The sequence below is a fragment of the Brachyhypopomus gauderio genome, chromosome 18 (genome assembly GCF_052324685.1).
Source record: "Brachyhypopomus gauderio isolate BG-103 chromosome 18, BGAUD_0.2, whole genome shotgun sequence".
Classification (NCBI taxonomy): domain Eukaryota; kingdom Metazoa; phylum Chordata; class Actinopteri; order Gymnotiformes; family Hypopomidae; genus Brachyhypopomus; species Brachyhypopomus gauderio.
Window position 1 is genome coordinate 17,456,526 of NC_135228.1, and position 12,143 is coordinate 17,468,668.

General features: G+C 47.5%; 1 protein-coding gene across 1 annotated transcript in view; it reads left to right on the forward strand.

Moving 5' to 3' along the window:
- The first annotated feature begins 2,089 nt into the window (after window positions 1–2,089).
- zbtb16a (zinc finger and BTB domain containing 16a) overlaps window positions 2,090–12,143 on the forward strand; it is an 80,470-nt gene continuing 70,416 nt past the window's right edge. The window contains exons 1-2 of the mRNA XM_076979445.1: window positions 2,090–2,265; window positions 5,068–6,393. Coding sequence (XP_076835560.1) covers window positions 5,159–6,393 — 1,235 coding nt within the window. The 5' untranslated portion in view covers window positions 2,090–2,265; window positions 5,068–5,158. The remainder of the gene's footprint in view (window positions 2,266–5,067; window positions 6,394–12,143) is intronic.

The window sequence follows — 12,143 nt, forward strand, 5'->3', positions numbered from 1 at the left end:
TCAATCACAGACGTAGCCCCGCCCTCCCGCCACCTCTGCCAGAGGCTTTGGAATTTCTCGGAGTGTTGCCTCACTGGGGAACGCTGACTTTGATTTACAAATCACTTACTAACTTTTCTGTTTATCAAGCTGTTTGCGAAACTCTAAAAAACACACTATCGCAAATTTAGATCCAATAGTATATATTTACAAGACTGGGTAAAAGGCGTCAATCTAATTGTTGGGTAATGATGTGTTCTTTCACAGGTTAATGAAAGACTTAATTGCTAACTTGTATTTGCTTCTTGTAATGGCCGATGTGGGTTCAGTGGTTGTGGGCTCAGTTGCCTCTGAGAAGGAGATTGTTGTTACCTGGTAGCAGCAGGGGTTAATGAGGCTGCTCGTCTCCTTGCCGCTCACAGATAGCAGATCGGTATTGATTAGGGGATCACCTTGGCATCTGACCAAACAGGTATAGGCCCAGAAAGAAGGGAGGTAAACAAACACTCAGTAAATAAAACTGCTCAGTCAACACTGCCATTTCAACCTGCTAACAAAGAGGGCATCGCGCATTCTTGAGCACAGCTTACAGAGACGGAGTGTGTCTGCCTTGGTTCGGATGACATATGTTGGGTGGGCTAGTTTGAGCTTGATATAGCGTACCAAAGAGAATTGTAATTTCAATAAAACACCACATTTCTGGCGAAGCTGTCCAAGTGCTGCAGTACTCTGTGATTTATGAAGATAAATGTTGCTATTAATGCAAAAACTGCTCACATATCCTAAGGAAAGGCACAACCAGATTGAACTGATCACATTGTCATAGGTACGGTTTTGGGTACATTTCAGTCTTTATCTGGGTATCATTCCACATTCCAAATGTATTCGTGCCAGCGCTTTGGGGCGTCTGATAATGTCTTCAAGAAAGACTGCATGAGGCCATCGTTACTTCTGTACCACTGACAAACCTATAGCTGCCCAATCACAATAGCTTTTGTGGTAGATAAGCGTAACTGCTTAAGGCGCTGAGAGTTAAGAAAAGACGTCCCTAGCTGGCTACAAGTGGGGGTTGGGGGGGATTGTACAGGAGCAAATCTAGCCAAGGTCAGAGGTAGAGGTCAGAGGTTGTGGAGGCGGGCCCCAAGTCCCAGGACAGCACCAGGATTATACGAGTGTAAAAAGAACCTATTCAGGCAAGGATCTGAGCAAGATTCTCAACGGTCAACTGCAGCCGTACCTTTTCACTATAATATATACAGCAGAGGGACATCATAGATTTTATAGCTTTAACAGCACAAAGTTAATTTATTAAAATGGGGCAGCCATACACTAACAAATAAAAAAAGTTACTGTGTGCTTCTACAGTTCTACAAGTTGTTGTTTTTTGTTCAATATGCTACATGAGTTTCAACAATATTCTGTAAATGTTATATATATAAATGTTATATATTTTTTCTTTTTAACCATCACCATATTGAGATTCATGAGCACCGTAACCCAGTACAGTATTATAATTTTGCTCTCATCTTGCTCTTCCCTGCTAAAATGGGGATTAAGTGGAGATTATGGAGGGCCCTTTTCTTTCTCCCAGGGTAAGTCAGTGGAGCATGCAGCTCAAAGGAGATGACGTGCTGTGCGATCACTTCCCCAGTGTGAAACTTGGGCTCTCTCTCCAGCACGACACTCACACCACCGTAAACCTTCCCCTCTCATTTACAATTCGTGAACGAAGCAGTAGATGTAAAAAAAAAAAAAAAAACCTGCAGGGAGAGACATGTAACAGGTGGACGAGACAGCATGTAGCAGAGAATATAACTTTATAGAGCATTTATTCCCTGCAATAAATAAATAGGTTCCCCACAGCTGCTCTGTGGTCATCTGAGCGCAAACTAAACCCGTTAAAAACATGAAAGATAAGATGTTCTTGGTCAGGTAAGAAATTTGGGACTTTCCTTTTGACATGTTCACGAATTGCCACTCAGAGCTGCAGAAACGTGCCGTGAAAACACAACCACACTAGAATAACAGACCGAGACCAGCCGGAGCGCACCAGACGAGGCGCGTGGCCCTGTGTCCTGCACGCCCCTAGGTGTCTCGCTTTCGTAGCGTTCGCGCAGCACGTCGGAGGAAAACGGGCGCGCGTGAGCGTCGACGTCACCATTGTGTTGATTCGCCAAGGCGAAAGCGGAGAGGAGTCAGTGCGCGTGAGAGCGGCTCCCGTGAACCGCGTTTTACTATGCTGCAGTCCCAATAACCGCGCGAGCGGACGCAGAGCGTGCAGCCCAGGTGAGTAACCCGGAGCGCTCGGGCGCGTGCGTCACAACACGCGCGGCTCCCATCGCAAACCCCGCGTCTCGTGCGTGCTCGCAGTTTGTCCCCCTCCAAACGTGTGTGCAAGATCTCGTCTCGTGTTTGCTCTCGTCGCTATTGATCACGTTTACGAACAAGTTTAACGGCGATCCTCGCTCCGGTTTGCAACACGCGAAGTTTAAGGCGCGCGCTCAAAGTGTCGCTGTCAGTGCCGCCGCACGTCGGAGCACCTGATGGATGTTGGAGTTTATGTGCATGTTTTAACACTTCGCACATGGGGAGATGTTGACGTGAGCGTGTGTTTTAGTATTCGGGGGATCACAGCCGGAGGACGTGAGGTCTGGACCTACAGATCACCAGACAGGGCGACGTGCTCCCGTGCGCTTCATTCTCAGCCTGATTCTCCTCTTTAAACTGTCCGTCTGCTTAGAATATTACACGACTGCACCGTCTCGGGTTTCTGTAAGCTAAAAGGTAAATTAATGACGCGTTTGTGAGTGATCAATAGATCTTATTGTCTAATCAATTCAGGCATAGGGCAGCGTGGTGGTGTCTACCTGCATTTTCCAACCATTATCACACACAGTTTGGCAACTGTCTGCTTGGGAATCGATTGTAATATCGACGCGACGACGGAGACTAACTTATTATTTTTTCGCGTGTTGGATAACTGTGTGTAATGGACTGCGATTACTGAAACGGCGCTTAACTTCTCGTTCTGTGCACCCTCATCTGAAACACTAGCTGCTTCACTCACATTCACGTGTGATGGGCAACACACGCTGCACATTCAATCACGCATTGATCAGTCAAACGAGCTTCGAGTGGACATTCATTTGCCATTTCCTAATTTGCCTAATATACCATAATTGGTCCCAACAACGATTTAATGCATTGCGAGTATTTATTCGGTGCGACAGAGGGTAATATAATATTATAATGTTATGTATTATTAATATTGCTATTATAATAATTGACCGTTTTTGGTGTTTAGTGATGATCGATGTGTTTGTACACCGGAGCGCAGTAGACTACAGTTTGCGCTTTAGGCACAGTAGGCTACGACGGCTGGATTACACTGGCATTAATGTTGAACCCTGTTGTTGGCGTTGCTGTTTTATCAAGACAGTTTGGCTAGCCGAGGCGTTAGACACGCGTGTGTTTTAGTCCGGGTCTTGGATCTGGTTTAAGCCTGAGACCACAGTGTGCCGCGCGCGTGTCGGCGGGCTCGCGCCGCGATTGTCGAATTTTTACCCCCGGTCAGTTGATTCTGCCACAGGCGAATAACTTGGGCGAATTTCCTCATGTCTGTCAAATATTGTGTTTAACAGAACAGGTGGTTGTATTGTGGGGTTAAACAGAACAGTATTTGTAAAGCGTGTTCGTTTTGAGGTAGTTTGAGTGAAGGCGCTGCTGTTTAAATATCCAAAGTGTGCCTCCTTATTGAAATATTTAGCAGTACGCTTGAACCAACGTTTCTCTCTGTGTTGGTGTCCGTTATAAACGTCGACCGTAGTCTTCATCTTCATCATATTAATATTTAGTGAGGAGAGGTTCACTTCGCCTTCATTCACTTCAGTCATGTGCTTTCCTTTATGATTAAATTCTCCTGTGGTCATATTATAGTAAAAGTCGTCGTAATGTGGTTATCTTGAAGGGTCGTTGCCTTGAGTTGTTTATTATGGGAAAAAAATCCAAGTTTATTTTTTTTTTAATACATTTTTTCATTTATTATGTAATAGATACACACTTTACATACTGTACAGGTACACATAACCTCAAATGTGAATAGCAGTCAAGCTATTAACATGATTTACCGTTTCTCCTGATATAATTTATTATATTGTGTAGCCTATATCAATTTCACGAGTTGTTTGCCCCAGGATATCAAAATACCACATCAACATCCACCCAAACATTACTGCAACCTTTTCAGACATTCTAACTGTGTATCCTAATATTTATCTTTTGAGAGTAGTCTTCATTTTGTTTTTTTTTTTTAACAAATCAATATTTTATTCGTTTTTATTCTGTGTTTATTTTATTTTATCTCTGGGTAATCCAGAAATGGTATGGCATTTTAAAAAGCAGCTTTAGGTGGGCATGTTGTTTGCTACACAGGCTTCAAGCTTTTGTGACATCCTCTGTTCCAACTGTTCCTGGCAACAGCTTGCCTCACCCTCCGTGCTCTGCTCTCTGTCCCACTCTGTGATGAGAATACTGAATAAGATGCCATTTCATTTCAGGAGGCTGTTGATGGGCTTTGTGAGGCAAGCTCGAACACACTGAAACAAAGGCGTGATTACGGACAGGGTTTCCTAGCGCTAATGTGAAATTTTCGTTCCTCTCATCGGGGCCACTTGTCATTTTAACATTTTGAGAGACCTTGCCGAAGAATTGGGCTGTGCGTCTCGGCAGGACGGCGAGGCAAAGGTTATGCTATTTGTGTGGCAATTTACTGTAGCTTGTTTTGCCGAGACGGTTTGAGATTTAACTCTTGTTTTCATATAGTGCGAAATGTCATGGGTATCTCACATATTGACTAAATGGTGTGGCCTTTTTTGCTAGGCGTTGTATTTGAATTCAGCAGATTCGTTCAGGCAGTCTCTTTAACGACAACGTCTTGGGCAGTTTTATTGTTGTGATTTTGCCATAGCCCAGATAATACAGTTACAAAACAAGTCTGGTGCACTGTAATTTAGATCAATAAAGGCATTGAATACACATTCCTGTTTTTCGATGTTTAACTGAGAACTCTCTTGTTCCATCTCTCTCCAGACTGACCTTATCTTGTTTACAAAGATAACTGAACACACCGCTGAGTGGAAAGAGAGACTCATGAGTTGGCCTGGTGGCTTTCGGAGACGTTATGGATCTGACTAAAATGGGCATGATACAGTTGCAGAACCCTAACCACCCCACGGCGCTCCTGCACAAGGCCAACCAGATGCGCCTGGCGGGCACTCTGTGTGACGTGGTCATCATGGTGGACAGCCAGGAGTTCCACGCTCACCGGACGGTGCTGGCCTGCACCAGCAAGATGTTCGAGATCCTGTTCCACCGCAACAGCCAGCATTACACCCTCGATTTTCTCTCGCCAAAGACCTTCCAGCAGATCCTGGAGTACGCCTACACTGCCACACTCCAAGCCAAGGTGGAAGACCTGGACGACCTGCTGTATGCTGCAGAGATCCTGGAGATCGAGTACCTGGAGGAGCAGTGCCTGAAGATCCTGGAGACCATCCAGTCGTCGGATGAGAACGACGCAGAGGTGGGCATGAACGACGGTGGCCTGGATGAGGACGATGAGCGCAAGGGCCGGCATGGCAGGGGTGCCAAGAAGCATTTGGGGGAGGAGGGTGGCTATGCGTCCACCCCCCAGCAGGCTCTGGCCCTGTCCAGCATGGTGGAGCAGAGCCCCTCCGTCTCTGCCTCTTTCAGCTTGTCCACCATGAGCCCGACCAAGGCGGCCGTGGACAGTCTGATGAGCATTGGCCAGTCCCTTCTGCAGAGCGGGCTGCCACACGGTGTAGGGGCCGAGCAGAGCGGCACCCACCCGGTGCTGTCTGAGGTCAAGACGGAGATGATGCAGGTGGATGAGGGCGGCGGGCCCGAGAGCCCTCACGGTGCCGAGTCGGGCCCGGGCAACGGCTCCGAGGCGGACCGGGGCCGCGAGGGGCCCGGCACGCCCACCAGGAGCAGCGTGATCACCAGCGCGCGAGAGCTGCATTACGGACGCGAGGACGGCGGTGGAGGCGAATCGCAGGCCGACGTGGGCCAGATGGGCCTGGAGGGCGTGGCCGGCATGACGGAGAAACACCTGGCCTCGCTCTACGGCCTGCCGCCCAATCACAAGAGCGAGCCCATGCTGGCCATGCCCGCCTCCATGGCTCCGTCGCTGCACGTGGCCCCGGCTCTCGCCATGTCCATGGACTTCGGCACCTACGGCGGCCTGCTGCCCCAGACCTTCATCCAGAGGGAGTTCTTCAGCAAGCTGGGCGAGCTGGCGGCCGGCATGAAGCCCGACGGCCGAGGCAACCAGGGCGAGCGCTGTAACGTGTGCGCCGCTGAGCTCCCTGACAACGAGGCAGTGGAGCAGCACAGGTGAGTCCTCACCCCCACACCCCCACACCCCCTCACCAACTCACCCCCACACCCCCACACCCCCTCACCAACTCATCCCCCCCCACAGAGGCACCCAGGACCTGCCCGTGCTCACGTGCTGGGCTCTGTGTTTATAGCGGTTTTGTTTTTGTGTAGGTGGATTTTCATGTTGAATGGACCGTGTGGGCAAAGGTTCTGATTTTTGGGGAAAATGGTTCCATGTCCCTTGTTTTGACTTGAGAAATATATGTACGCATATGATTAATGTAGTTGTTCTTCAGGAAAAGACAGAACTTTAACATACATATTTTTAGAAATGCTTTTATTGAAGACGATTGCTTTAGGGAAGCTATTAGTTGAAAATGATTCACAGTGGTAGTGGCTGATTGTTTATCTGTCTTCATGACGGAGGTCAGTCTCCTTTACTGATGGATGTAAATGAAAATGTTTAACGTTGTATATACTGCATTTCCTCAATGCAAAAACAACTTTCTCTTATAAGGGGGAAACTGATGTTCTGTAATAAAAAATACACTGAAAAAATGGCTCCCTTCTACAGCTAGGCTGTGCTAATCTTCAATAACTTGTGTGTATATATATGAATATATATATTCAATAATATCATATGAGGATATAGTGTTCTCAAAGATAATTCTGTATAGTGTATAGAGTTAGAAATTGTTTGAGTATGAATCTAGTCTTCATAGTCTTGTTTGACTGTCGTGTGTTTTTTTTTTTTTTTTTTTTTTTTTTTTAATGTGGTAATTTTTTCCAACATTTATTAGATCTTTGTTTTTTAATAATCTATTTTAAAGTAATGAGTACAGGGGGAATTGAAATTTAACCAATTACATAAAGGCTTCTTTTTATTTCTCAAAGAAGCTTTATCAAGTATTCAGTCAGAATCATTTCAGTCAACAAACAAAGCTGATCTATTCAACTAGTTCTCAGATGCTTTAGATATGTTTACAGGTGACGAGAAGTTCATCAGAAATCTTACCCGTGCGCCGTCATGATGTGTGTGAGTGTGTGTGTGGTAGTTGTTAGTGGAGCTGCCCTGGTCCCAGGTGCCTGATCATTTCCAGGCCTGTTCTGGTGCCTGCTGAGTGGTCCTGGGGAGGTGCTGCCCGGGCCCATTAGCCGCACCTGGGGAGGGGGCTGGCTAATGGGAAGCAGCCTGGCCGTCCACCCTCCTGACCCCTGGGGTGTGGCCAGTGACGAGCAGACTTGCCTGGGCCCCAGCTAGCAGCCACAAGGAGGGCCTTATTAGCTTTATGAGAGGGACAGACTGTCCAGCTCAGGAAATGAGGGCCACGCAGAGGACCCGGGCCGACCTCCATGGCGTAACCTTTTGGCCATGCGGGCTGGCCTCTGCTTCTTGTCAGTGTAGTGGGGGTGGGGGGGTTGTGGTGAGTGGGGACAGAGCAAGGAAATCCGTGCCAGACCTACCGATCTTCTTAAGCCCAAGGCGTGCACTTACACCAGGACACAGTGAGCGCAGAGGCCTGCTGGCTAAGAAGACGTATGGAGCCTTCAAGAAACATTCCCCTTTCACATCCAGGGGTCCTTGGTCGCAGTGCCTGCTGGCTTGAAGATCACCTGGACATGGCGGAGCAGGAAGTGGCCTCCAAATTTTTGCAGACATTCCAATTTAAGTTGCTTACATAAGCATTTGTCTCAGTGCCACTTGCTGACTGGATGGCATTTTTCCCCAGACCTGGTTTCAGTGGTTTTCCTGATTGAGTCAGTAGACACTGGTTATTTTGACTTTGCTCCTAATCTGCTGGAATGCACAATGGTTAAAGTTCAGGCAAAGATTCAGTTTCAGACGTCTCACAAACAGCAAACACTGGTGTGCGTGTGTGTGTGGGAACTGGTCAAGATAACTTTACCTACTAATCGTCTGGATAAATACCTTCTAATTGGCCAGATAATAGACCACCTTGTGGTTTGTCACTCTCCATGATATTTACACATGTTTATGGTGAAAAGGAAATGGATAACGTGATGGTGTCATTTAAAAGTTGTCTGTCCATGAGTAAGTGGTGAGTCAATTTGCTGACTGTGTTGGTCAACGTGTCATGGTTTGCGTTAAGAAAGGCCAAAGAAAGATTCTATTTAGTAATAAACTACTGGTTGAAGTACAGATTGATTTTGATAGTTCTGTAATTTAAGCCTTCACACAAATTCAAAAGGCTTCTTTTTCGCTGCCTTTCTCATTTATTGCCAGTGGTATCGAGTCAAGGCATCCATTCATAATTCGGTTTATTTTTGAAGCCAAGTGTTGTTGTTTGACAGAGACCGCCGTGTTTTCTAAAGGCTCTTCGGGGGCTTGATCTCCTGACAGATTACTGCACACGCGGAGATGATGGGCCTCGTGAGTAATTACAGATTATCTTGTGCAAGGGTCCCCGCCATCTCCAGTTCTAAATGTGAAAAATATTTCTGTTTGGTGAGTTCATTTGGTGCAAACAGGTCAGGTTAATTGTCTATAATTGCTCCCAGATGTGGCCCGGACCGTGCCGGGATGTGCATGCTAGTGCATATATGCTATAGTGGACGCATCAATAAGTGCTTGCTTCCTGCATGAATTTAGACGGCCCCATTCATTCTCCCATGCCCTGGGTTATGTCATAACGTTCATGACAGCTGGATTAGGTGTGCATCAGGTCCCAGGTGGAGGGGAGGCGAGGAGCCTCTACCTCCAGGAGTGGACCTCAGGACTGGTGTGGAAGTCTTGGAGATGTATGACTGTGAGATACCTATATGAGAGGCTTGGTTTGTTTTGCAGTCACCCAGGGTTTCCTTACATGGACTAAATCAAAGTGTGCCGTCAACAGCATAACGGTGGGGTTTTTTTTTTCTTAGCCAGGGGCCATTTTTCAGCAGCTTTGATTTATTTTGCTAAGAAAGGCAGAGTTTGTGGTCGTGCGACTTCAGAGAGACAGAATTATGAAATATTGTAGTTACCAGCTGATAAGTAAATAATCAGCGTGCCCAGAACAGCAGTGATTCAGGCTAAAGTGCATGAGTGAGAAAAGAGAGACGCTTGGTATTCTGTACACACTCTCCACCTGGCAGAGGTCACCCTAGGTCTGTCTCCTGTGAGGAAGATGTGGGTGTTGGGTCTCCTACAAACACCCCATATGACAGCGATGCTAGGAGGTGTTGAGAATGCTCTTAACTTCATAGTGTTTTGGCTCTTGTGTAGTATGGACCGCTCCCTCCTGCAGGCTAGGAACCTGCCCGGGCTTCACCAGGAGCGGGGCGTTGACCCCAGCGCAGCGTGCCTCAGACCCCCACCCCCCCTGCCAGAGCACCGGCTAGCCGTGTTTGAACAGGAGGCCGGGCCCCTTATCTGCACATATCGGAGGCCCCGATAACCCTGCGCTCTCCTCCCCAGTATACCAAGAGCAGATCGGGCTGATAAGCTCAGAGGAGCTTGCGGGGCGAGATAACGACAGCGTTAGGCTGAGGTGGAGCGAGGGAGGAGCTTCCCAACGGCCTCCACTCGCCACAGCAGCTCAGCTGTGCCCCCCCCAACACACACACACACGCCAGCCATCGCAGAACCCACCCAGAGGCTTGAGCTGCCTGCCGCAGGTGGTGCCCTGCTCAGACCGCATGGCCCGTGACGAGCACCTAGTGGAAACTTGTAAAGATTACAGTCCTCGTTCGCGAACGTTTGTCGGTTGGAAGTTTCGGCTCGTCTGCGGCGGGGAACAGGGGTGTCTGCGTCGTGGACGTTAGATTTAAGGTGCTACGTGGGTTTCTTCAGTTCTATCGCAGAACTGTCGTCTTAATTTCCATAATCAGTTGGGGCAGACTGCCAAACAGGTCGTCCAGCCAACTTCCTAAAGACCTCTTAAAATTTCAAGGGTCTATAAAGTAGCCAATGAAATTTGTTCATTTATCTGCCCTGTTTTGTGTAAAATTTATCTGCCCTGTTTTGTGTAAAATGTGCCTTTCACCAGCTGATTGGACTGGTTAGTATACTACTTAACATTGCAGCAATATGGTAATTGGGCGCAATGATAATTAAGGCAATGTGAGAGACTTCAAACAGACCCATCATTTTCTCAAGTTGGCCAATTAAAATTTCCTAATGCCGAAACTCTGTTTTGACTTCGCAAGGCTGCCTAACAAATGGGGGAAGTGCTGTAGAATAATCTGACCTTTCTATTAATTTATTATGAACACAGGAAAAGAAATAAGGAACCGGGACATTCTTTGTTTGAAAGCTTTTGTGACGTTAATTCTGACTTTTCTCAGTTTTGATTTCAGGTAATAAATATATTCTGAGGCTCCAAATTGTTCATTGTATGATTTTGTGCTGGTTTGTTAATGCGATGTTAAGAGTCATTATCTGTGTGTGATTCAACTCTGATGCATCAGCTACAGGAAATTAGATTCAGTTTCTTCAGAAATTACCCATGTGTTTCAATCGTTCGTTCAGAACACTATTGGATGGCTGCAGGTGATTTATTTAATGTCGCTATAGCGTGTCCCACAGTGCATGATGTCTGCTCGTATGATGTAAAGTCGGACTGGTGGCACTGTGCCGTGTGACTTCTGTATTCGGTGGAGGGCAGACATTGCCAGGCTAATAAATAGGCCTTGCTTATGTGTCTTACATGCTGGTGTTCATGCAGCTGAGGTTCAGCAGCAGTTGGCCAGCACCCAATTATGGGCTGCCTTTAAAAAAAAAAACCCAGGCTGAACTGTAAAGATTTACACCAGCAGCTCTCTGATCTGAGATTTGGCTTCTGTTTTCCCTGTCAAGAAGTGAGATGTATCGATTATGGGCTTAGCACAGGGTCACATCATGTGGATTGGACTGCGCACCTTGACTACAGCTCCGGACTAGCATCAAAGCGTCTGTTTTAGCAGCTGAAGCTTACCGCTTCTTTTATTGATGCGATGCGATTTGTGAGCACCTCCGCCAGACTCCATGCCTGATAAGTCTCGTCCGTTCATATGGGAGGCTCGTTTTAGACATGGGGCAGGCGCTCGCGTCTGTAGCGCGAGGCGCAGGGTTGCCTAGTCTCGCATGAATACCAAATAAAAGTAAACTCTGATAGGCAGACAACACGGTCCCATCTTATTAAAGCGATAAGCATCGCGGGTGCTCTGGTAAAGAGACAGGGCGGCGGTGTAGCCGGCTGCTCTGAGCGAGGTGCTTTTCACTGTCCGTCTCCTTATCGCTGGCCTGCAACTGGAGATGGAGGGATTACGGTCGGAGGGAAATGTGCTGTGAGCCCACTATGGTGCCAGGTGGCACACCAACCCTCCGTGAGCATCTAAAGCCATTCTGCTCCACTGAATGCACCCCCAACCACACACACACACATACGCATGTGCCCTGCCATGTATGTGTGCACACACACACACACACACACACACGTGCTGCAGTCAGGGAAGCTGAGATAAGAGCAGCGTTGGTGGTGGCCTGCCTCACCTGACCCACGACGCCACCGAACAGCTGCCAGACTGGTGCAAGGACTCAGACTCTCCACACATCAGACAGCCACTGCCAAAATGGCTTTTACTGGGGCTCTCTCTCCCCTCAGACTCCGACAGGCCACTGGTCCCCTACACCCCTTCGTTAGGGAAAACGAGGCACAGGGGTCAGAGCTCCACATCTTTTTTTAATCACTTCCTTTAGGTGCTGAATTCCTGAAAATGTGTCCTAGATTTGTGGTCTTTAGAAATGTGTAATATTTGGTACGCGGGCTGTGCGGCTGTGATTT